A 24,583-nucleotide genomic window follows, 5' to 3' on the forward strand; every position below is an offset into this window, starting at 1 on the left:
CAGGATATGATCTTTAGGTTACAGATGAGTGAAGAAATGGAGTTTTGAATTAATCTGATTCCAAAGCATCTGGCTGCAATATTTTAACTAAGGAATTTTACAACAGGCATAAAGCAACATCCTAATGCTGAATAAATACGTGCTCAGCTACCCCCACCAATGTTGTCAAGCAGATAGATATTAACCAAACTTCAGTCGTTACAAGACAAAAGTTTAATGAAAGTTGGTCAGTGGGTATGTATTAATCCAAAGGGCTAAACAGTTAAATAGAAGTAAATGAAGTAAATGTTACATGTTATCATCATCTGATTCGTCTTCTTCCTTCAAAGATTCCTGTTAAAGAGAAAAGTGTTTAAAATCAATTTTTAGCACTGCTATAACAGCCTGAATCTAATTATTAAGCACTTGTCATTAAAATTCTTTGTAAGTGAAAGTGAACACTGGTTTAGAATAAGACATTCAAGTAAAGAAACGGGTAACTAAGTACATCTTGCTGTAACAATCAATGACTATATTCTTGATAGGATACACACAGTATGAAAGCATTAAATGTCCTGAAAAAACTTTGCCATTCTCACAAGCACAGAAAAAATTTTTTGGAACCAGGGCAACTTTATCCCCATTGAGGATAACCTAGAAAGTTTTCATCCTTTAGTTCAGCTCAACTCTTAAGGGTTATTTAATAGAATTCAACGTATCTCCGTATCTTCAGCTAGAATCGTTTTCATGCTGTGGCTTACCTTGGCATATTTCTCTGCCTCTTCCCTTATATCTTTTGGAACAATTTCATGTCTTCCGTTAGTTACTGTAAATTAAGCCATATATTTAAATGAATTAAAAACGAGGACTGTAATTGTGATTTGCAAATACCATATAATCTAGCCAATCTACAAGTGTAATACCAGATTCTTTGAACTCATCTTTGTGTGTTTTCCCTACATAATATATTAAATCTGCCCAAATTTAGCTCTTATAATAAAGAATACATTATGCTAAGATTTATCCTGATGCTGTTAAGTCCTGAGCATTCATTCACAGCATGGTTAGATTTTAAAAGCTGTCCTTGAAGCCCTACAGTTGCCATACTAGAAAGAAAAATGGTGATTTCCCAGTAATTCTTTTTTAAAATATGCAATGGGGCTTCCCTGGTGGCGCAGTGGTTGAGAGTCTGCCTGCCGATGCAGGGGACACGGGTTCGTGCCCCAGTCCGGGAGGATCCTGCATGTCGTGGAGGGGCTGGGCCCGTGAGCCATGGCCGCTGAGCCTGCGCGTCCGGAGCCTGTGCTCCGCAACGGGAGAGGCCACAACAGTGAGAGGCCCGCGTACCACAAAAAAAAAAAAAAGTAAGCAATGGATGTTTCAAAAAAAGTAAATAAACTACTCACAACTTTAGTCAATTATTAAGCAGAGCTTTTCCTTCAAAAAGAGAGTACCTCCTAAATTTGTTCTGGCTCTGTTTGTATTAGAAGGGCATCCAGTGGTCAGAACACATTGTGGCCAATATTGCAGTTGAATGTGTGCCTATTTCATGACCCAGCAATTCCACTCTTAACATATATTTCTAAAATGCTACTACATATGTGAACCACAATAGATGTACAAGATGTCCACAGCTGCATTGTTCATTTTACAGTAAACAAACACTGGAAAGTGCCTAACGGTGTAACAGTAGAAGAGGAGATGAATAAAGTGTTATTTTCAGACAACAGAACACTACAGCAAGCCAAACGAACAAAAATACTACTGTACGTAACAACACAACTGATTTACACAAATATAATTTTGTGAAAAGAAATGAAAAGAATCCATAATGTCTAATTCCATTTATATAAAATTCAACAACAGGCCAAGAACTATGGTGTTAGAATTCAGGATAGTGGTTACCTCTGGGGAGAAGCCTAAGGGGTGATCTGGGGGGCTGGTCTACTTGTTGACCAAAGCAGTATTTACATGAATGTATCCATGTTGTGACAGTTATCAATTCATTTGTTATTTGCGTACTCTTATATGTGTATACACCATTACTAATTTTTTTTTGTTTTTAAGAAAAAATAAGGCACCCAGTAGTACATTAGGTTTGGTACAGATGACTCTGAGAGCAAATAAATGTAGAAAAATAACTTACTTTCACCAACCCAGCTAAGCTCTAGTTCAAAGGCTTTATCCTTAACTTCATCATGTACTATGTAAATTCTAGAACAGAAAGAGGACGTTAACATTCATTTGGTCATCTACATACATAGTTCATGCACCCAGCTCAGCAAATTAGAACAGCCATCCCTAACATAAGTATCTATAAAATGATACACACACATTATATACAGTCTATTATGAAAATTACACTAGGATTCAATATACCTTACACCTTTACAACCCAAGTTGTTTGATACATTTTTTTAGAGACATACCTCCTAAGGAACGTATATTCAAATGGGGAAAGGCCATCATTCCCTGTGTGCCATTTAAGTATATATTTTTTTCTATTCATTAACTGATTTTTTAAAAAAACAAACTAATTCATTAGTTTACAGTTAGTGGTCTCTTCATTCTGCACCTTCTTGGCAGGAATATTTTTAAACCCCTTAAGGTATGTCCCTTAACCTGGCCTTCAAACAGTACATGACAAATTGCTGCCAACAAGGGGGCACTGTCACACAACATATTAAGGTAGAAGTAAAAAAGTATCAGAGCAAAACTTTCTTATTTTATACTTTCCACCATCTTACACAACAAAGTTAGAAAAGTAATTTGGAGAGTATTCCTAAAGCCTTGCTTTGAGAAAGCACCTTCAAATTGCTAAAACTAAGTAAAAGAAGCATAGTGCTCCATTTTATTAAAAGATAAAGGGATGGCTTTCCTACACGGAACAAAGTAGAGTCTAGTGTTATATCTAAACATAAAAGGTGTGGGAAGAACTGATTTCCAGAAGACTTCTCAGTGAAGGAAATTGAGCTACCATGTGCAATTGAGCTGTGCAATTCAATAAGGATTATTCACTTTTTAACTAGTTCTATTATATGTTAGTTGCCAGTGTCCCCTAGGTTGTTATTAACTGAAAGTCATAGAATGGAATGGATTCTGCTGCTTCACAACTGGAAAGGGGGGAAGGGTCTCATGGTAAAGGGGGGTGGGGGGTGGGAAGTGAGGGTAGCAGGAGTGGTGGACGATTAGTACAAAATTATAAAACACTTGTGATTTTAATACTTTGCTACAACCATCAGTATAGAGATTAAGGGTACCATTCAAATAGTATATTTATTATTATATAATAGAGCCCTCCAAGACTTTTTTTTCCTTGCATGTGTTATTAGATGTAAAACCTGAGACACGTGCCCAAAATGCTGACTAGACCATGTTCATGTAGTTCTAATGTGGAATAGTTAGAATTCTCTGTGAATTCTCTGGAATATTACATTTATTACTTTTAACTCTGAAAAGTTGGCTGCAACACCAGCATTTTATTAGATTTTTTGAAATACTAAATGCCTGCATTCTTTGATGTAAAAAAAAATCATGGACTTTGAAGCATGTTCACTGAGCTTTTACTGGCTTTGTTGTTGCTTACTATTACTGTAATATGAACTACTTCAGGCTTTCTTCAGTGATTTCTAGATGTTTTGAAACATGGCTCTTACCTTGTTACAACTTTAGCTGTAGACCTTAAAGTTGTAAGCTAAGGTTAATATTATTGGGACTTCTGAGATTTAAGAAGTCGGGAGCTATCAAATGAAGTCCCTAGAGGTTCACTATATCCTCCTATTCTTGAATTCTGTCACCTGAACAGGAGTATATTTTGTCAAAAGCTATTTTTCCCCATCCTATTCATTGTCACTTGAAATATGGATATTCTCCTTAATGAGCCTTCTGAGAATGTTGGATTCACCTTCTAAAACTTATGCAACAAGTTATTTCCAAACAAAATGGCCTCTTACGATTAATGTATAAGGTAAGGTCAAGTGAAATATTTCTGTCAATGCTAAGGAAAATTTCAACTTACATTTTTGCAACTTCTTTAACGACATCACAGCAGGTCATTTCTTTCATCTACAGAAAATAAAATACATATTCATTATGTTATGATTCAAAGAAGAGCACTTTCCACTTGTGTAACTTTTCAGATTTTTTCTACAACTTTTATCAGTAACCCCATGCTCTTGAGATAGATTCTCAGATATAGAACCAAGGAAAATAACCTGAAATACAAAAAGACCAGAATCAAAAACCTGAAATACAAAAAGACCAGAACCAAAGTTTTTATTCACAGTGTAATGTTTTTTAATGATTATGCCAAAACATATTCTGGACAACCCTTGGGCACCACTAATTTTGGGAAAAATATTAAAGTTTATAGAAATCTAGATTCCTTTATGAATTTATTCACAGGCAGACCCAGACATTTAAAACATTAGCAAAGAAATGTTTTTTCTTTTCTTCTTTATAGCCAATTCAGGATAATAAAATGCAAACAAACCATGAATACCTTCTATATTCTAGAGGGGGATGAAGGAGTGAAATAAATTGTCCCTCATAAAACCGTTCAAGACAAAAATGCAAAATGTCAGGGAAAGCTTTGAAGAACCAAGATCTGAGTGGAGTCTTAGAACATAGTTGGATTTGATTTGATTTTGAGGAAGATAAATGAACTGCACAAAGCAAAAGTGAACATTTGGAAATCAGGGTACAAAAACAGCCCTTAAATGCCCAGCAGAAAAGTCTGCTGTACTATAGGTACTGGAAGTAACCAATGCAAAAGTTTTTTTAGGTATATGTGTTTCTGAACACAATTGACAAAATCAAACAAAAAAAGAGCAAACTGGTGTTCATATTCTGGATATGTGGAGGAGGATGGAAAATGGCGAAAAATAATGAATAGTCATACAGCAGTCCAGACTTGAGGTGATTCAATTACTGTATATCTAGGCTTATTATTTATTTTTGGTATTTTTTTATATTTAGAAATCTTGATGCCCCAGCTCATACAAATAGGTAAAATATTGGAAAATAACAACTGTTCACTCAATCTAGATGGAGATTTTTGTTGTACAGTATCTTTTCTGATGATTAATTTTTTTCATGTTAAAACTGGGAGCGAAGAAAATACCAATATTCATACTTTTGCCCTTACAAGTTAAGTTCTATATTTAGTATATTAATTGTAACATACAAAGGCAAATAAACTTGAAAAGATACATCTTAAATGTCAAAAATATTTTTACGTATGTTGGTAAAGTTTATTTCATAAAATTATATTCTTGGTAAAACAACACAAGCAGAAAAGCAGACCAGAGTAATGCAGGGGTTGGCAAACTCTTTTTGTAAACAGCCAAGTAGTAAATATTTTATTAGACTTATTGGGATATGGTCTTTGGTCCCCTTCACCAACTAAACTCCACTGTTGTACTAGAGCAAAAGCCAGAGACTGAATATGGCTGGGTTTCAATAAAACTTTAAAAAGCAATGCAACTAGAGATTATACAAAGTGAAGTTAAGTCAGAGAAAGACAACCATATGACATCACTTGTATGCAATCTAAAATATGACACAAATGAACTTATCTATGAAACAAAAACAGACTCAGACACAGAGAACAGAGCTGTGGTTACCAAGGGGAAGGGGACTGGGGTAGGGATGGAGTGGGAGGTTGGGGTTGGCAGATGTAACTATTATATACAGAGTGGATAAACAAGGTTCTGCTGTACAGCACAAGGAACTATATTCAATATCCTATGATAAACCATAATAGAAAAGAATATAAAAAAAGAATGTATGTATTTGTATAACTGAATCACTTTGCTGTACAGCAGAAATTAGCACAACATTGTAAATCAACTATACTTCACTTTAAAAAACAAAAAATGCAGGCAGTGGGCCAGTTTGCTAACCTCTGATTTAGAGCATATGTTTTCATCATTAAGTGTACATGTTCCTCAATAGAAGTAATCGTTCTCAATTCTTAGGTACGATTTGTTAGTATTCCCATTCCTTGCTAGGATTTAACCACAGAAGACAAAAGGATAATCGTACTAAACACTCTATTTTCAAATTTCCATGTAATACTAAGGAGAGATGAAAGCAAAAGAGAAGAGAGTAGAAGACAGGAACTTAGCACAAACCAGGGAGTATATAATGGAAAAGAACACTGGTCTAAGAGTTACTAGGTCTGTGAATTGTTCATAAGCAATATTCTATGACTCTAGCCAGTGTGTTTAACCCAGGGCTGGACTTGGACTAAGTGATCTCTAAAGTCCTTTTGTCAATTTTATCAGTACTAAAATACCAAACATAAATTAGGCTTTTATAGGTCTAGAACTTGGCATTAAATTCCAAGCACTAAAAAAATGTTTTCTAGGACCTAGCCTTAAATAAGCTGAATAAGTTAATTAGTTGAGCAAGGCTCCAGTACAGCATTAATATTTAAATGTATATAAAATTTTTTCTCACTGTAATTTACCAAAATGTTGATGAATCATACGCCTGTCTTTTTTTTTTTTCTTTTTGCAGTATGCGGGCCTCTCACTGTGGCCTCTCCCGTCGCGGAGCACAGGCTCCGGATGCGCCAGCTCAGCGGCCATGGCTCACGGGCCCAGCCGCTCCACTGCATGTGGGATCTTCCCGGACCTGAGCACGAACCCGCATCCCCTGCATCGGCAGGTGCACTCTCAACCACTGCCCCACCAGGGAAGCCCCCATACACCTGTCTTTTAGGGAAGTTTCTGATAAGCAATGAAGAGTTGGTGGGTACTGTTTCAATATTAAGTTGATCAATTTATGGCTAAAAGGAAAGCCAGCAAATTTTTAAGAAACTTTTTTCACACTAACAGATGATGGGTTCCCATGCCCTATTTAGCTAGGAACAAAAAGGAAAGAGAAGCAAAGGAGCACAGACTCTTAATGTGTAAGACTTCCACAGACAAAAGCTGTTCTCCAGATGGAAGAAATGATACAGTAAGAGCAAAGTTCTCAGCCTAAGGGTCACAGGGCTCCATGAATGGGCTTCAAGGATTTTGTGACATTATATGAAGATTTGTTTGTATTTTCTTTGGATTAAGCAGCCACCAAAATCATAAAGGGATCCATGACCCAACTCTACAGGTAATATGCTACCAGCTTTCCTATTCAGCCACCTAGCTAGCAGCTTCAGAAAGCTCTACTCAAAACGGCAAACCACACTTGGAGTAAAAGGTTTAGTTTGTGGTGATAAAACTTCACGACATGAGGATAATGCTATAGCAAAATTTCAAGCAGTAAATATGTATGTATTACCTGAAGCTTTTCGATTTCTGTCTTTGCAGCTTGTCTGGCTTTGCCAATGGCACAGCCCCAATAACCCTATTTAAAAAGAACATACACGAAAAATACATACGTATTATTAAATTAATATACTATCATAAGTCATTAATGACTACTGTTTTTATTTAAAGGTTAATGAAAGGTTGTTAAATGACATTCAAAAGCACATCTGGAGAAATATAGTCAAGAGATATTTTAATGACCACCAAGGGACTCAAAAAAATTAAAATATCTAACTTAAATCTAGAATAATCTGTATTATTTTCAAGAAGTATATCCAGGGCCTCCCTGGTGGCGCAAGTGGTTGAGAGTCCGCCTGCCGATGCAGGGGATGCGGGTTCGTGCCCCGGTCTGGGAGGATCCCATATGCCGCGGAGCGGCTGGGCCCGTGAGCCATGGCCGCTGAGCCTGCGCGTCCGGAGCCTGTGCTCCGCAACGGGGGAGGCCACAACAGTGAGAGGCCCGCATACCGCAAAAAAAAAAAAAAAAAAAAGTATATCCAAAGAAAAACAAATTATGTCATTATATGTATACACTTCATGAACTAGAAGCATTTCTGAGGACAGGAATAGAAAAAATTTTAGCATTCTGACAATGGAAATGAAGTTATTTGAGAGAAAGAAATAATTCCTAAGAGTTAAATAAGCCTTTTTAAAATATATACATATGAATTATGTGTGTGTGTGTGTGTGTGTGTATACTTTTTTTTTTTTTTTTTTTTTTGGCCACACCAGCACGACTTGTGGGGTTTTAGTTTCCCAACCAGGGACTGAACCTGGGGCCTCAGCAGTGAGAGCACAGAGTCCTAACCACTGGACAGCCAGGGAATCCCCTAATTTATACTGTAAAGGTTTTTTTACTTGTGTAACCAGTGTATAATGACAAAACATAAAGAGCCTTCATTTTTTTTAATGAGTATAATAAAAACCATAAAAATCTCAGAAGACACTTAAGAAAAGGTAATTAGAGAAAGGTCCAAGAAATCCCACTTGAAATCCTTTTTAAAAAGGGAATTGGGGAATTCCCTGGTGGTGCAGTGGTTAGGACACAGGCTTTCACTGCCATGGACCTGGGTTAGATCCCCGGGTGGGAAACTAAGATCCCACAAGCCGTATGGCACAGCCAAAAAAACCCCAACAAAAACAAAACTTCAAAAGGGACGGCATTGGGCTTCCCTGGTGGCACAGTGGTTGAGAGTCCGCCTGCCGATGTAGGGGACACAGGTTCGTGCCCCGGTCCGGGAAGATCCCACATGCCGCGGAGCGGCTGGGCCCGTGAGCCATGGCCGCTGAGCCTGCGCGTCCGGAGCCTGTGCTCCGCAATGGGAGAGGCCACAACAGTGAGAGGCCCGCGTACCGCAAAAAAAAAAAAATTAAAAAAATAAAAGGGACAGCATTACATTCATTTTTAAGATGCTGCTAATATTGTAGTAATAAAGGAAATAGCACATATTCAATATTTTATGTTCACTATGCAGTTTCTATAATAGCATATTTAAAGCCACAAATCTGGGACTTCCCTGATGGTCCAGTGGTTAAGACTCCACACTCCCAATGCAGGGGGCGATCCCTGCTGGGTGAACTAAGATCCTGCATGTGGCATGGCTCGGCCAGAAAACAAACCAAAAAAAGCCACAGATCTTTCCTCTGCCTCATATCCGTAGGTTATTGTCATTAATGTTAAAACAAGAAAAAATGTTACCTTCCTTGAATGAATATTAAAGAAACCTCAGATAATCCAAATACATGATTTAAGTGCTAAAGAGAGACCATTAAACCAGAAATAGAATTTCAGATGATTCAAAACTACTCACATATGAAACACCCGATGGGTCAATCATGTAGAGTTGTGCACCATCATTCACACCGTAAGACCCTAACATGAAACTACATAAAAGTAAATTAGTAATTTTAAACCATGGTTCTTAATACCAGAAAAGTATCAAAAAGTACAGTGATAGGGCTTCCCTGGTGGCACAGTGGTTAAGAATCCGCCTGCCAATGCAGGGGACCCAGGTTCAAGCCCTGGTCTGGGAAGATCCCACATGCTGCAGAGCAACTAAGCAACTAAGCCCATGCACCACAACTACTGAGCCTGCAAGCCACAACTACTTAAGCCCAGGCACCTAGAGCCCGTGCTCTGCAACAAGAGAAGCCACTGCAATAAGAAGCCTCCGAACCGCAACGCAGAGCAGCCCCCGCTCGCCGTAACTACAGAAAGCCCGCACGCAGCAACAAAGACCCAATGCAGCCAAAAATAAATTTATAAAAAATAAATAAAATTTAAAAAATAAAAAGTACTGTGATAAAAATGCAATTGTACTTTCTAAGACAAACATTTACTAATATCCATATAACTCACAGTAAGCACTTTGATAGTGTGGTTTGGATAAAAACTAGTATATACTTGAAAACTTCTCAAAATTCATGTGCCTTTGTTTAGTATTAAACTTTCTGATGAAACTTTCCTGAGAGGATAGCAGTGGAGAGAAAGGAGTACTGATAGATGGACAAGTAATAAGGGGGCCCAACAGCTAAATGAATAAACATGAAAAAGCCAGGGGGACAAAATTCCTGATGTGAATACATTGAAACTACCTAAAACTCTTGTTCCACCCTTCATTCTTTTCTGGCTATTCCCCGGTATTCCTCCATTTATTTTCCTGCAATAAAAATTGCAGGAAAATTGGTTCAATGCATTTTTTTATGCTCAGCAAATTAAAATTAGGGTATTAAAAATCATATGAATTACTGATTTTTTGAAATTACAAGTAGAAAAGAAACCAGCCTTATCATTTCATGTGCAGAATATTGTAACAGCCACATCCCATTTAAGAACATCTGACCTATTGCTTAAAGTATATCAGATGGAAACTAATGAGAAAACTGAAGTGTCAGTATAATTGGCTACTAAATAGTAACAACATGGAATATATTTAAAATCAGTTTGCCATTTCCTGAAAATGTTTGGGTTTAGTTCCAGAGAATTTTTTCCCCCAGTTTTATTGGGAAATAATTGACATACATCGCTATATAAATGTAAGGTGCACAGCATGATGGTCTGATTTACATACACTGTGAAATGATTAGCACAATAGGTTTAGTTAACATGCATCATCTCATATAGATACAATTAAAAGAAAAATAACTGCCTCCTTTTGTTGAGAACTCTAAGGGATCTACTATATTAAAAATTTTCCTTTTTATCACACGTCAGTGTTAACTATAGTCATCATGTTGTACATTATATCCCTAGTACTTACTTATCTTAAACTTTAAAAGTTTATATACCTTTTGGGACTTAACCTGGTGGGGCAGTGGTTGGGAATCCGCCTGCCAATGCAGGGGACATGGGTTTGAGTGCTGGTCCTGGAAGATCCCACATGCCACGGAGCAGCAACTAAGCCCGTGCACCACAACTACTGAGCCTGTACTCTAGAGCCTGTGAGCCACAACTACTGAGCCCATGCGCCGCAACTACTGAAGCCCACATGCCTAGAGCCCGTGCTCCACAACAAAGACAAGCCACCGCAATGAGAAGCCCGTGCACTGCAACGAAGAGTAGCCCCCTCTCGCTGCAACTAGAGAAAGCCCATGCACAGCAACGAAGACCCAACGCAGCCAAAAATAAATTTATTTTAAAAAAAGTTTATATACCTTTTGACCACCTTCCTCCAGAGAATTTATTATAATTAGATTAAAATATTACTATGAGTTCTCTGTTCTATCCTGTCCAAATCTGCATAGTCTTTCATTTTTCAGTTTTTATTTTTATGTACATCATTTTACTTAATCACTGCCCTAATACTTCTTGATGATACTTCATTTTTTAAGGGTATAAAAGGCTAATTAGATTCTGAGAAAACAAATACCTACAGTACAGATATCACTGAATATCTCAATAAATTTCATACCTGCAGCCAAAAGGTCTAACAGCACTGTAGAGTGTATAGGCATGTACATACATGGCCACTCTGTCTGCAAGATGCTGTGGGGAAAAACAGAAGAGCTTATTAATACTCTTCTCTTTCTGTTCCAAAGGCTCTTCAACATGTTATCAGCTTACTTTTAGTGGAATGTTATATCCAAAGTTAGATCTAAAGTTGGAAGCCTCTTCTCTCGCAATGTCTGCTAAAGAACGAGCATCTGCCAACAAACCTGCTACTGCCTGAAAGAAAAAAAAGTACCAATTCAGTAGATAACATTCCTATCACAAATCAAGGAAAGGATGTAATTATTACAGGCTTATTTGATATTTTTAACAAGTATCACCATTAGAATAAATCTGTTTGGCTTAAAGGTCTTTCTTTACAAGGCATTCTGGCATTTTGATGCTTGAGTACGGGATTACAATTTGGAAATTTCCCAAGTGTGACTACGTTGTTTTGTCCATTGATCACATTCAGAAAAACCTCCATGTCTCCCCATTCGCCACTTCATTATAAAGAACAAAACAACAACAGAGAAGAATATAACCATTCGTTTTGGTTAGAACTGATCCTTTATTTAAAGCCATTCTGTGTTCAAAAAGTTATTAAAAGTTTTCATCTAAAAGGCACAACTTCAAATTCCTTTTTCAGCTTACTAATAAATTGTAATGCCAAACCAAAACATGACAAACCACAAATCTGGTGGCTTAGAACTGCAATTACCAAACCACGTGCTGAGACATCCCAGGGCACTATAGTGAACTCAGAGTTGTGGGGCATTTTAAGTTTGGGGGAAACATATGTTGAAGTAGTTAACGGTTTCAACATTAGATCATTCTACATTCCTTTTACTGCCATCCGCTCGTTGAAAAGTTGGGTTGCCGTGATATAAAATAAGTACTGTGCAAAAAACAATGTGGCACAGGAAACGGGGTGGAGGTGGGGGGTGGCATCTAATCCAATTCCAAAGTTTAAGAAGTTGTGCAGTACACATTAGTTAACTGTGACTGTTTAAAAATTAAAATATTTTTCTTTTGCTGTATGTGGTGAGTTTGTTTTTGTTTTGTTTTTACAGCTACTAAGTTTTAAGGACACAACCACTTAGTTGTTTAGACCTACATATATAATAAACAGAACCACTGGGTATTTCTTTTGGTCTAGGGAAGCTATGAAAACAGAAAAAACTACTGAAACACTTATGGGTACTGGGAACCAGTGGCACAGAAGATTTGCAAAATTTAAAAATAAGTACTATCAAAATTTTTAATAGCCTTTTTTTCTACTGCTACCTAGTAGTAGTAATAATGAGGAAAATCCTTAACATATTATTGATCATTCATTACATGCTAATAAGCATTTTACATAATTATACATGAAAGTAGGTACTATTACCACCATAGTTTTGCAGGTTAGAAAACTCTTGTTTAGAATAACTTCCACAAGGATACCCAGGTAGTAATTTTCACCATTTAAACAATCTTCCATTGCTTTGGATAAAACCCACTGTGAAGTCTAAAAATTTATCAAATCACTTGGAGACAGAACATTAATCCTTCATTTTTTCCAACCCCGTTCAATGTCTAATGTTTTTCCAATTTCCAGCTATAAGGAATGCCATCAATTTCCTGGCTTTAAATAACAAATGGGACAAATGTGAAAATTCTAGGATGATAAAATTCTTTCCATCACTAAAGTGCTTATAAGCATATATGATTTTTTTCCAAAATATACCTATCTAAAGTTTTTTTAAGTGAAAGAAAGCAGGATTCACTACCTCATACCAGCTAGGTTACAATCTGGCAAGTTTCAAGAAAACACACCAGTTTCACTGGCAATAATAAATTTGTTCAGGAGAGAAAACAAGTTCAAAAAAAATATCTGAAGAAGAAAAAAAAATTTTATCTGTAGCTTTATAGTTTACTGGCTATATTTTGCTAGTCCTTTTTGTGTTTGTAACACATCTCATTTATAAATAACAAAGCTACTGGTATTTCAGCAGAATGAGTGGGTCCTATAGGATCTCACCCTGCAGAATGGTCTCTAGAGTAACACATAGACCATGCAGACCCAAGTGTGAATCCCAGCATATTTCTTTACCACCTGTGAGTCTTTTTCTCATCTGTAAAAATGGGATTAATATTACTTGCACTGGGTTGTCAGGATTAAATGAGATAATTTATGTAAAGAACTAGCATAGTACCTAGCACACAGGTGTTCTCTTTTCTTGACTTTTCAGTAAGCAAAGTTAAAAATCATTTCTTTTCTTTTTTTTTTGGATTGTTGCTCTTACTGAAGAAAGTCTGACATCTATATAGGATGACTTCAGTATATACCAGTAATGTATCTATGTCTTGGCCTGCAACTGTGCAAAGCAGTCACTCAAGATACCAGCTGCATGAAATAAATACAGTGATACTTATGAAGCTACTAGAAAGCATGTGTTCACTTTTCCCTTCATCAGACATCCTTTCCTGATGCTCCACCTTACTATAAAGGTCTTCTCTTTCTGATAACATCTTCAGTGTAACAGTGATCCCCAGAAAGGATACAAAAAGCAAAAGATTCATTGCCTCTCAAGCATGTACCCTCATTGATCTATGCTACCAAGATTTCTTTTTAACCCATACTTCTCACCCCCTCCCCCCTCCCCTCCTTTTCTTAAGGCAACTTGGTTTTTCATATCTACCTCCAATCAGGTTATACAATAAGAATGCTACCTTCCTTTTAGACAGTGAGCTGTTCACAAACCAGTAACTTTCTGATTACTTCTACAGCTGCTCTCTGCTGTTTCTGCCTCAGTGCTAAAGTATTAAATGGGTTCTTAACAATCACATTTTCATATATTCCAATTAGTTACTTCACAAGAAACTGGACAAGGCAAAAAGGAACATTTTTAAATGTAACCTTACCATTCCGACATGCCGATCAACATTAAAAAGTCGTTTGTTAGAACCTTCTTCATAAAGTTTAGAAAGGACTAATTTTTCTACCCCAAAGACAACGCCATCTTTACATCTGATTCCAATAGCTGTACTGAAACAAGCAGAAGAAAATCAATTTTTTTAACTGAAAATAAAAGACACTTTGTAAACCCAAGTTTAAAAAAAACCCCACAAAAACAGGCAAATTTGTTTCTTAAAGCATATCAAGTCTTTAAAATAAATACATTTGAAAACTAGAAAGGGCAAACAGTCTAAAATGTGATGAATTAGATCCATATAAATAATCATGTGACCAAAAAAATCTCATATCATGACATGGAAAGATTAATATGTAAGTGAAAAAAGATGCCAACAAAATATGTACCAAATGGCACAGTGTCTAGCATATATTAGCCATCTTACAACAAATGCCGACTAAAGTCATGTGCATTAAAAATGGTATTTAAGGGCTTCCCTGGTGGCGCAGTGGCTAAGAATCTGCCTGCCAATGCAGGGGACAGGGGTTCGAGTCCTGGGAGGGGAAGATCCCACATGCCGTGGAACAGCTAAGCCTGTGCGCCACAACTACTGAGCCTGCGCTCTAGAGCTCGCAAGCCACAACTACTGAGCCTGCGTGCCACAACTACTGAAGCCCATGCGCCTAGAGCCGTGCTCCCCAACAAATAGAAGCCACGGCAATGAGAAGCCCGCGCACTGCAACGAAGAGTAGCCCCCGCTGACCACACTAGAGAAAGCCTGCATGCAGCAACGAAAACCCAATGCAGCCAAAAAAATAAATTTATTATTTTTTTAAAAATGGTACATAATATGCATACAAAAGACAGGCTACAAACAAACTAAAAAGTTACCAGTGACTATTCTCGGTGGAAAGATTATAATTCTTTTTCTTTCTTTTGCTTTTTCTGCAATAACCATATGTTGCTTACAATAAGTGTAAAAGAATAAACATTTTGTACAACTGTTTAAAACAAAGTAGATAAAAAAATAATCTGAAGTAAAATGTGGAGAAATTATACATTGCCATTTCAAGATGAAAATACATGAATTACTTTCATCTTCTAATTCTTTTAACAAAGAGAAACAACGAGAAAAATGAGCTGAGCCACATGCACAAATATGTAAAGAATTGCAGACACTCCTTCCCCCACACTTCAGGTATCTTCTCAAGTTTAAACTCCTTGGCCCAGCTTTCAGCACTCCCCAAGAATCTGCAAAGCCCATCTAGCGAATTCAGTTTCTTGTTATAGAGGTCCTGTGCTCTACCAAATTCGACCTCACTGTCACCCGTCAAACACCTTAATGTTCATTTTTGCTTTTCTGTCTTTATTGCGGTTATCCTGGGTACCAGAATACACTTCCTCCTCACCACTGCCCATTTAAATAAATTTCCACAAACTTTTGCAAAGTCACTTGAATAGCCTCAGGTAGCCGTTCCCAATTATTCCAACTCATCATCTTCCTCACCTTTCAGAATCTAAAACATTCTTTTTTCTAAACTAAAAGTTCTAAAAGTGTGGTTTGTGAGGTCAAAATTATTTTCATAAAAATACAAAGACGGGACCTTCCTGGTGGTCCAGTGGTTAAGATTCCATGCTTCCACTGCAGGGGGCACAGGTTCGATCCCTAGTCGGGGAAGTATAAGATCCCACATGCCACGGCCAAAAAATTTAAAAAAAAAAACACAAAGATATCATTTGCCTTTTTCCACTGTGTGGATGTTTGCACCAATGGTACAGAAGCACTGGTGGGTAAAACCGCTGGCACTTTAACACAAATAAGGCAGTAACAGCAAATGGTAGCAGTAAACTACTAATCATTGTATTCTTCGTTGCTACGCTCTCACAGTTCAAAAAAAGCCATTTTTAGTTAAGAATGTCCTTGATAAAGCAGTAATTAATTTTATTGGGTATCAATCCTTGAGTACCTGTATTTTTATTATCCTAACAAAATGCAAGGTAGTCAAAGTACTTCTGCTGTACATCAAAATACAATTGTTGCCCAAAGGAAAAAGCACTGATAAAACTGTTTTGAGTTGTGAAGTTTTTCACGGAACATCTGTTTTTATCATCAAAGAATAATAACTATGGTTATTTCCACTTAGGTATGTGGCAAACTTTTTTCTAAAATGAACAAAGTGAGCCTGTTGCTTCAAGGTAAACAAATGACAAAATTTTCTTGCCAGTGATAAAATTTGAGTTTTCAAGCATAAATTGGAATTTTAGAAAACATTCACCACTGTGAGTTTGCTTCCCAAAACTTTAATAAACAGATTGGAGGTGATATTAAAAAGTGTGATGTTTCTGGGCTTCCCCGGTAGCACAGTGGTTGGGAGTCTCCCTGCCGATGCTGGGGACACGGGTCCGTGTCCCGGTCCGGGAGGATCCCATGTGCCGCGGAGCGGCTGGGCCCGTGGGCCATGGCCGCTGGGCCTGTGCGTCCAGAGCCTGTGCTCCGCAGCAGGAGAGGCCACAACGGTGAGAGGCCCTGATACCGCAAAAAAAAAAAAGTGTGATGTTTCTGATAGTTTATAATGAAATATGTCTAATTTGGAAGCTCTGTTATAACTCAGTGAACCAATATTTTCCAAATGACCAACTCAACAATGTCGACGGGTAAAACATGCCAAGTGTAAGAGAGCCCAACAGATTTTAATGTAAAAGTGGAAAAAGTTAATTGTTATGTTTTCTGACTCCACACTGCAACTAATCTTTAAGAAACTAACATTTGTCCAGTTTTGGTATAGTATCAAAAAACAACATGAAGCCTGATTTGTTTCACAAGCCCCAACAAAAGTAACAACATATTGAAGCAGAAGGAGATATTAGACTCTCTTTTATTAAGATTCAATTAATTATTGAGATTTACAAAAATGTAAAACAATGCCACTCTTCTCACTACATTTTTTTCTATGTTTTGAAAAAGTAATTTGCATTAAAAATGTTATTAATGGGCTTCCCTGGTGGCACAGTGGTTGAGAATCTGCCTGCTAATGCAGGGGGCACGGGTTAGAGCCCTGGTCTGGGAGGATCCCACATGCTGCGGAGCAACTAGGCCCGTGAGCCACAACTACTGAGCCTGCGCGTCTGGAGCCTGTGCTCCGCAACAAGAGAGGACACGATAGTGAGTGGCCCCCGCTTGCCACAACTAGAGAAAGCCCTTGCACAGAAATGAAGACCCAACACAGCAAAAATAAATTAATAAATTAATAAACTCCTACCTCCAACATCTTCTAAAAAAAAATATTAATGTTACTCAAATATTTTAATAAATGTTAATTTAAATTATTTGTTAACATGCAATTGTGTTTATTACTGTTACTTAAATGAATTTATAAGTATTTTTAATTTTTCAGTTTTAATTTCTAATATGGTAAATATTGATGAACCAATAACCTGCATAAATAAATGCTCTTTGGGGTGATGTTAAATATTGATAGAACCTACAGCCTACATAATTAAATGTTCTTCAAGGTCCTCAGTGATTTTTTTTTCCAAGTATAAAAGGGTCCTAAGGCCAAAATTTTGTGTACATTTTTGTTCCAAACAATCCGGCCTTTCAGTTATGTTGCACAATCTTCCTTTCATATCTTGTCTCCTCAATGAGGCTAAAGGGAAAGATTATAATTTTACCCCTTTTTTCCTTTTGCATATTACCTGCTAGGAGCATACTTTTATAAAATAGTTTTGATCATGATATATATTTTTTAATAAAATGTTTTTAAGTATTCACTTATACGTCAATTATTTGTTTTGGTAGTTCCTATGCTTAACGTAACAGGTACTCAAAAGTATTTGCCTTCTAAATTCCCGAGACTGAATTTCTATCTCCAGGACTTCCCTGGCAGTCCAGTGGTTAAGACTCCACGCTTCCATTGTAGGGGGCACGGGTTTGATCCCTGGTTGGAGAACTAAAATCTGACATGCTGTACAGGCATGGCCAAAAAATAATAAAATAAATTTAAAAAAATTTTTAAAAGAATTTATCTCTTTTTAATGCAGGAATATAATCATATCAAATTATTTGGTTAAATGTTTTCTAACTATCAGTTTATATGCCAGACTCGTAAGAAAATTCATATGTAATTTTCCTATTTTCTGCTTTCTGTGCCCACAAAACAAACATTTTCAAATTTCATTCTTATGGTAAGGTATGTGAAGTAGTTAGGTTAGATGTCCACATCCCAATTTTACAGACAGAAAAGTAACATTCAGAGGACTGAATAGTGGAAACCTATATAATATTACTATTAAGCAGCAGCTAGGAGAAAAATTCACATCTGATCCTCATCCAGTATTCCATCATACCAAGTTACACAGATCCCTTTAAAAGAGGAACTTTCCTAGTAATTTTTCTTTATGCAGAAAAAAATACATTCATTTTTAAAAATTATATTTCTTCAAGTTTGCTTAAATGTAACTGTTTTAAACCATATTTAGAAATAGTTTATAGAAAACAAACTGCTAAGATACACAGACCCTCACAGGCCAGTCTCAATTTTCTGGGTTACAGATGACTTCAAAATGTATCTCCAGTTTTTCTCTTAGTCAAGACATCTCCCACCAGTTTTTTACACCAATGAAAATGCAAGAATGCAAAGGAGGAAGAGAAAAACAATGACTTCCTCAAGTCTTTCTCCAGTTCCTTGGCCTATGAGCCTATCTTCTTTTACCAACAGGAAAAAAAATGTGTCAACTTCTTTTTTTCTTTTTTTAGGTCTTTAATCCATTTTGAGTTTATTTTTCTGTCTGGTGTGAAAAAATGTTTTAATTTCACTCTTTTACATGTAGCTGTCCAGTTTTCCCAGTACACTTACTTGCTTTCATTTTTTTTTTAATTTTTAACTTTTTTTATTATCAACTTTTTTCTTGAATTTGACTCTCTTCTGAACTCTTTCAGGCCTTGTACACAACGACAAATACAGTGCAGCCTAAAATTCTTAACAGCCTTACTTCTATTATATTATCAGATACTGACAGTTTGTAAGTAACAATCTCTATACAACATTTAAACACAGACTCTACTAGCTTCATTAACAAATCCTGTAAGAAGACTTAAAATATATTTTTGCTCAAAAACCTTAAAATACTATTTCATAAACCATTAGAAATCCACATACCTTCTTTCTACCACCCAGAAAATGGAACAAAAAATGAACATTTATTTATTCAGTAACTACTGAGGGCTACGTGCTAGCACATGCAAAGACCAGTTACAGTCTCTACCCTCATGAAACTTCCATAATCAAATATCGAAGATACTAGTAGAAAATGAAAAAACTACATCTACATGTGGATTTTTCTAAAATTCTGGAAACACTTCCCTACTACACAGGTTTTCTTTATAATGAAAACACCAAGCTCAAACACCAACACCATTTGTTTAGTAGGCCTAAAAAATTTTTTTTGAGAGATCTGAATGAGGCGTCATGAACGAAATTTCTTTTAAGTCCTTTATTTCATCCCAAAGCTGCTTTAGATTAAAAAATACACTTATTATTTATATATATATATATAACTGAATCACTGAGCTGTACACTTGAAACTAACACAACATTGTAAACTAACTATACCTCAATAAAAAAAATTAAAGGGGCTTCCCTGGTGGCTCAGTGGTTAAGAATCTGTCTGCCAATGCAGGGGACACGGGTTCGAGCCCTGGCGTGGGAAGATCCCACATGCCGCGGAGCAACTAAGCAACTCAGCCCATGCACCACAACTACTGAGCCTGTGCTCTAGAGCCCGTGAGCAACAGCTACTGAAGCCCCCGTGCCACAACTACTGAAGCCTGCACGCCTAGAGCCTGTGCTCCGCAACAAGGGAAGCCACCGCAATGAGAAGCCCAGGCACCGCAATGAAGAGTAGCCCCCGCTCGCCACAACTAGAGAAAGCCTGTGCGCAGCAACAAAGACCCAACGCAGCCATAAATAAATAAACTCTATTAAAAAAAATTAAAAATGAAACCAGTTTGTGCAGACTATGTTCAATTAGAAATGATTTTTTTTTAATGATCATATATGAGACACAAATGTAGAGAACAAACGTACGGACACCAAGGGGGGAAAGCGGCAGGGGTGGTGGTGGTGGTGGGATGAATTGGGAGATTGGGATTGACATGTATACACTGATGTGTATAAAATGGATGACTAATAAGAACCTGCTGTATAAAAAAAAATTAAATTAAAAAATTAAAAAATGATCATATAAGTATAACTGATTGCAAAAATGCTTCAATATAAGACTCAGAGAATTTGTCAATAAGCCAGTAATTCTACTAAGATGTTATAGTGGTGGCAAGGAATCATTTTAGTGAATTACTCTCAACAAAAAAAGACAGAGTGAAGGAAATAAGTCCAACAGGAAAATATCTTAGTGATCCTACACCTTTTGGAGTATGGCAGCAGAAGAGAAAAATAAAAAACATCCCTGCTGAGATGATCATGTGACCAACTGCACAGGACGTTTAAAACACAAGTAAATAAAAGATGAGACAATAAAGTCACAATCCTAATGGCCAAGGAAAACAATGATATGTATCAGGAATTTGAAAAAGGAAAAAAGGTCTAGCAAAGATGTTGACGAATTTGGTTTTGTACACTTCATTTGAGACTTGGCAGAATGTCTAAGTGGATAATTCTGGAGTCAACTGGAAATATACACACATGGAAAGATGTGGCCTAAAGAGAGATCTGAAAATGACTAATAAATTGAGATTATTTTAGGGCATATATTATTCTGTGCCAAAGTAACATAACAAACCCTAATTACCAAAAATATAGAAAAGAAGACATTTAATACCTGGTTAAAACATGCTAATTTCAAGTAAAACAATGTTTCTTACCTACTATTTTCCACAGCCTTCATAGCATACTCAACTTGAAAAACTCTTCCATCGGGAGAGAATGTAGAGGCTGACAGGTCATACTAGGAGGAAAAGGCAATAATAAGCTTAAAATGATGTATCTTTGGCAGTAATAACCTTACACTTTTTTTTTTCCTAAATGGCTTACACATCAGAAATGTGTGTTAAATCTCAACAAAGATTTTTCTTTAAAGAGAAAGGGGAAGCATGTCAGAGCAGCAACAGAAGCTAAGACAAAGTTATACACTTTAGATTTCTGCTAGAAAAGCAATGGATACAAGTCCTGCATCAAGTCAGAACTTTTCCCACACAGGACATGGCTCATTTCTGAAAAAACTGCTATGGTAAAAACAGCATTGGAGCATTTTAATTCATAGCTGTGGCACTAAGAAACTGAGGGACCTTGGGGCTTCCCTGGTGGTGCAGTGGTTGAGAGTCCGCCTGCCAATGCAGGGGACGCGGGTTCGTGCCCCGGTCTGGGAAGATCCCACATGCCGCGGAGCGGCTGGGCCCGTGAGCCATGGCCGCTAAGCCTGCGCGTCCGGAGCCTGTGCTCCGCAACGGGAGAGGCCACAATAATGAGAGGCCCGCGTACCGCAAAAAAAAAAAACAAAACTAAGGGACCTTGGACACATCATTTAGCATTCAGACATTTAATAAGCATCTATTATATGTTAGTCACTATAAGGAAATACAAAGACTACTCATTCTAGAAGTCCTTCATCTTCAAAAATCAGACCACAAACAAATCTAGGAGCTGAAGATACAGCAGTAAATCAGAAAAGGTACTATGATGAAAATAAGACAGGGTGAAGTGATAGGCTCAGGGACTACCACAGACTACCTGATCAAGTAAGGCATTGCTGGGGCAATTATATTTAGTTACTTAGGCTAAGCTAGAATTAATAACAAGTAATTAGTCATTTAGGATATGGAGGAGGAGCGTCCTGGTATTTGGCATAAAAGACCTTAGGGTAGAAATAAGCTGAGCACAATAAGAAAAAGAAATAAGGCCACTGTATCTTGAGCACCATAAGTGGTAAACAGAAGAGTAAACTATATCAGAGGCATATAAGGGCCAAACTATGTTAAGTCTTTTAGACTGGAGTAGGAAGTTTACATTTCTATTCTAAATCCAACAGAAAGTCATTGGAGTTTGGGGGGGGGGGAAGGGGGAGAGGTTGTGTCTAATTTTTTTAAAACGTTGTTCATCTGGAAAATTAATTAGAGAGGGAACAAGGGTGGAAGCAGAGATTAATTATTCCAAAGGTAGTGTCTTAGACTAGAGAAAAAGAGATGGAAGGTGTCATCGTTGGAGGGTCCAATCAAAAAAACCTTGCTAATGGATTGGCTCTAGGAGTAGAGTAAAAAAGAAATTAGGGGCTTCCCTAGTGGTGCAGTGGTCGAGAGTCCGCCTGCCGATGCAGGGGACACGGGTTCGGGCCCCGGTCCGGGAGGATCCCACATGCCGCGGAGCGGCTGGGCCCGTGAGCCATGGCCGCTGAGCCTGCGCGTCCGGAGCCTGTGCTCCGCAACGGGAGAGGTCGCAACAGTGAGAGGCCCACGTACCGAAAAAAAAAAAAAGAAATTAAAAGTGCATCATAGATTATTTTTCATTTGCGCAACTAGAACTCGCCCATTCACTGAAATGAAAATTGTAGGAGATGCAAAATGGCAAGGGAAAAAGAAAACCCAGAGATCTACTTTGGACATGTCATTTGAAATGGCTATTAATCAAGTGGAGAGAAATGTCAAGAAGACAGGTCTTCATATCCGGAGTTCTTGGGACAAGTAAAGACAGGAGGTAAGTCTTCAACAGTGGTGCTTCCTGGTCTCCGTTTGTTGATTTGTTAAATGAAGATCCTTAACTCTACCACTGTAATACCGAAATATCTCACCTGGTTATATTATCAAATATTTTTAAAGGGTTTGTAGAACCCTTTAGAACACTATTAATCTAGGGTAATATTAATGTAGTTGCAAAGTCAATTTGCTACAACAGGCATTACTGAGCATCAACTAATGCAAAAACGGTATGACAATCTTAGCATCTCATAACCGAATGGATTAAACCATTCCAAGTATAAGTTGCGTATTATCAAACTCGGAAAACCAGTATTTGGGCCTAATGGTGAGTACAAAAAGTCTTGTGCACAGTAGGGGTATAAAATGAACTGAGAAACCCATTATTCAATGCCTCTAGTGGAAACCACCAAGAAATATTTCTAAACAAAAACTGTATTTTCCACATGGAGAAATACATAAAAGGAGTATGCAGAAGATTGCATATATGCAGTACGTTTGACAAAGGAAAGTAATAGGTCGAAAAAGTTAACAAATCCAACTCCAAATTCCTGAACTGTCTCTTCAAAGTCAGAAGCGGTTAAGTCTGCAGCTAACCATTTAAACGCTTAACGGTACGGACACCTCATAGTGCTGTTAAGTAATTTGTACAGGAAAAGCTGAGACAAAGGAAAAATGAAAAGGATTCTTCCGATTCCGCTTTTTAGACTATTTTTCTTATCAGTTCTGAGAAGGCTCCAGGGACTCATACAGAGCGGTCCATCACTACACTCGAGGGAAAGACAGAGAATCCCCGTGAGGCAGCAGCAGCCCAGGAACTGCAAAGGGGTTCCTTGGAAAGCGGCGTCTCAGCCCTTGGACTCTCAAGCCGCCTTGCCTCAGTGGTTCTCAAGAGGCTGTCGCCCAAACCCTTCACTCACACACAATTTCAGGCCCCACGAGTTTCCACTTTCGGTTTCCCTAAGCGACCAAAGAAAAGTGACTCAGCAACCCAAAGCGGTTCCAAATCTAACTGCTGCGCGGCAAGCCCGCCACACCTGAGCTGAGAAGCTTCAAGCCACGGTCACTGCAGACGCGGGCCTAGCAATCAGAGTCGGAAAGACCGCCGGTCCACCACGCAACTGGAAGCGGCCCACCTGCCTCCAGGAAGTACCAGCGCACTCCGAGTCAGCGCACCCCTCGCAGTCCGTCCGCGTTCCCTTCCCACGCTAATCCTTATGCTAGACCATCACGCCGAGAGACAACGAACTCACCCCGGTGCCGATTGAGCTCATCGCGCTAAAACCCACCGCAACGCCTAGCTCTTCAGGGTCTAAAGCGATCCCCTTACACTGCAGCACGCAGACTAGTAACAGGCTCTCTCATTGGCTGTTCTTTCCACCAATAGCCTTCTCTGTGGCTCGTTCCTGGGGTCTTAGCCCAGGAACAGAGGATTGTGGGAAAAGGAAGGGGATGTGCGTGGGGGGCAACGCGCATGTGCAGAAGCAAAAGTGGGGTTAGTAGGATCCTGCTTCTTTCTTCTTCTGACAGTCAGGTTTTGGTGTTGAGGGTCGTTGAGAAACTTTAAGTTTCGTGTGGCTTGAGGAGCTGCGCCATTCCTTTTCCTAGGAATTATTATTTATCTTTTATCCCTCTCTTTCGCTGCCTAATTCTTTGTTAGAGCAAAGCAGAGAGATGTTCTTATACTCTTACAAAGACCAGAGAAAACGGTAGGGGAGAGGGTTTCCCTCCACCCTTGGCGGCCTGGTTCTAAACCAGTATA

The 24,583-nt window shown here is 38.0% G+C and overlaps 1 protein-coding gene across 2 annotated transcripts; it reads right to left on the reverse strand.

Moving 5' to 3' along the window:
* Positions 1-190: 190 nt before the first annotated feature.
* On the reverse strand, positions 191-24,209 carry PSMA3 (proteasome 20S subunit alpha 3). 2 transcript variants are annotated; one of them, XM_060096155.1, is made up of 11 exons: positions 24,075-24,209; positions 20,998-21,080; positions 14,128-14,251; positions 11,356-11,457; positions 11,204-11,277; positions 9,104-9,176; positions 7,264-7,329; positions 3,998-4,044; positions 2,126-2,193; positions 741-805; positions 191-333 (listed from the first exon to the last, which is right to left on the reverse strand). In XM_060096155.1, exons 1-11 carry the CDS (start codon positions 24,093-24,095, stop codon positions 289-291), a joined length of 768 nt encoding a protein of 255 aa, XP_059952138.1. In that variant the 5' UTR covers positions 24,096-24,209; the 3' UTR covers positions 191-288. The 2 variants fall into 2 exon arrangements, with proteins under 2 accessions (XP_059952138.1, XP_059952139.1); XM_060096156.1 differs by lacking the exon at positions 7,264-7,329.
* Between the last annotated feature and the right edge of the window lie 374 nt (positions 24,210-24,583).

The sequence above is a fragment of the Mesoplodon densirostris genome, chromosome 4 (genome assembly GCF_025265405.1).
Source record: "Mesoplodon densirostris isolate mMesDen1 chromosome 4, mMesDen1 primary haplotype, whole genome shotgun sequence".
NCBI classification, from domain to species: domain Eukaryota; kingdom Metazoa; phylum Chordata; class Mammalia; order Artiodactyla; family Ziphiidae; genus Mesoplodon; species Mesoplodon densirostris.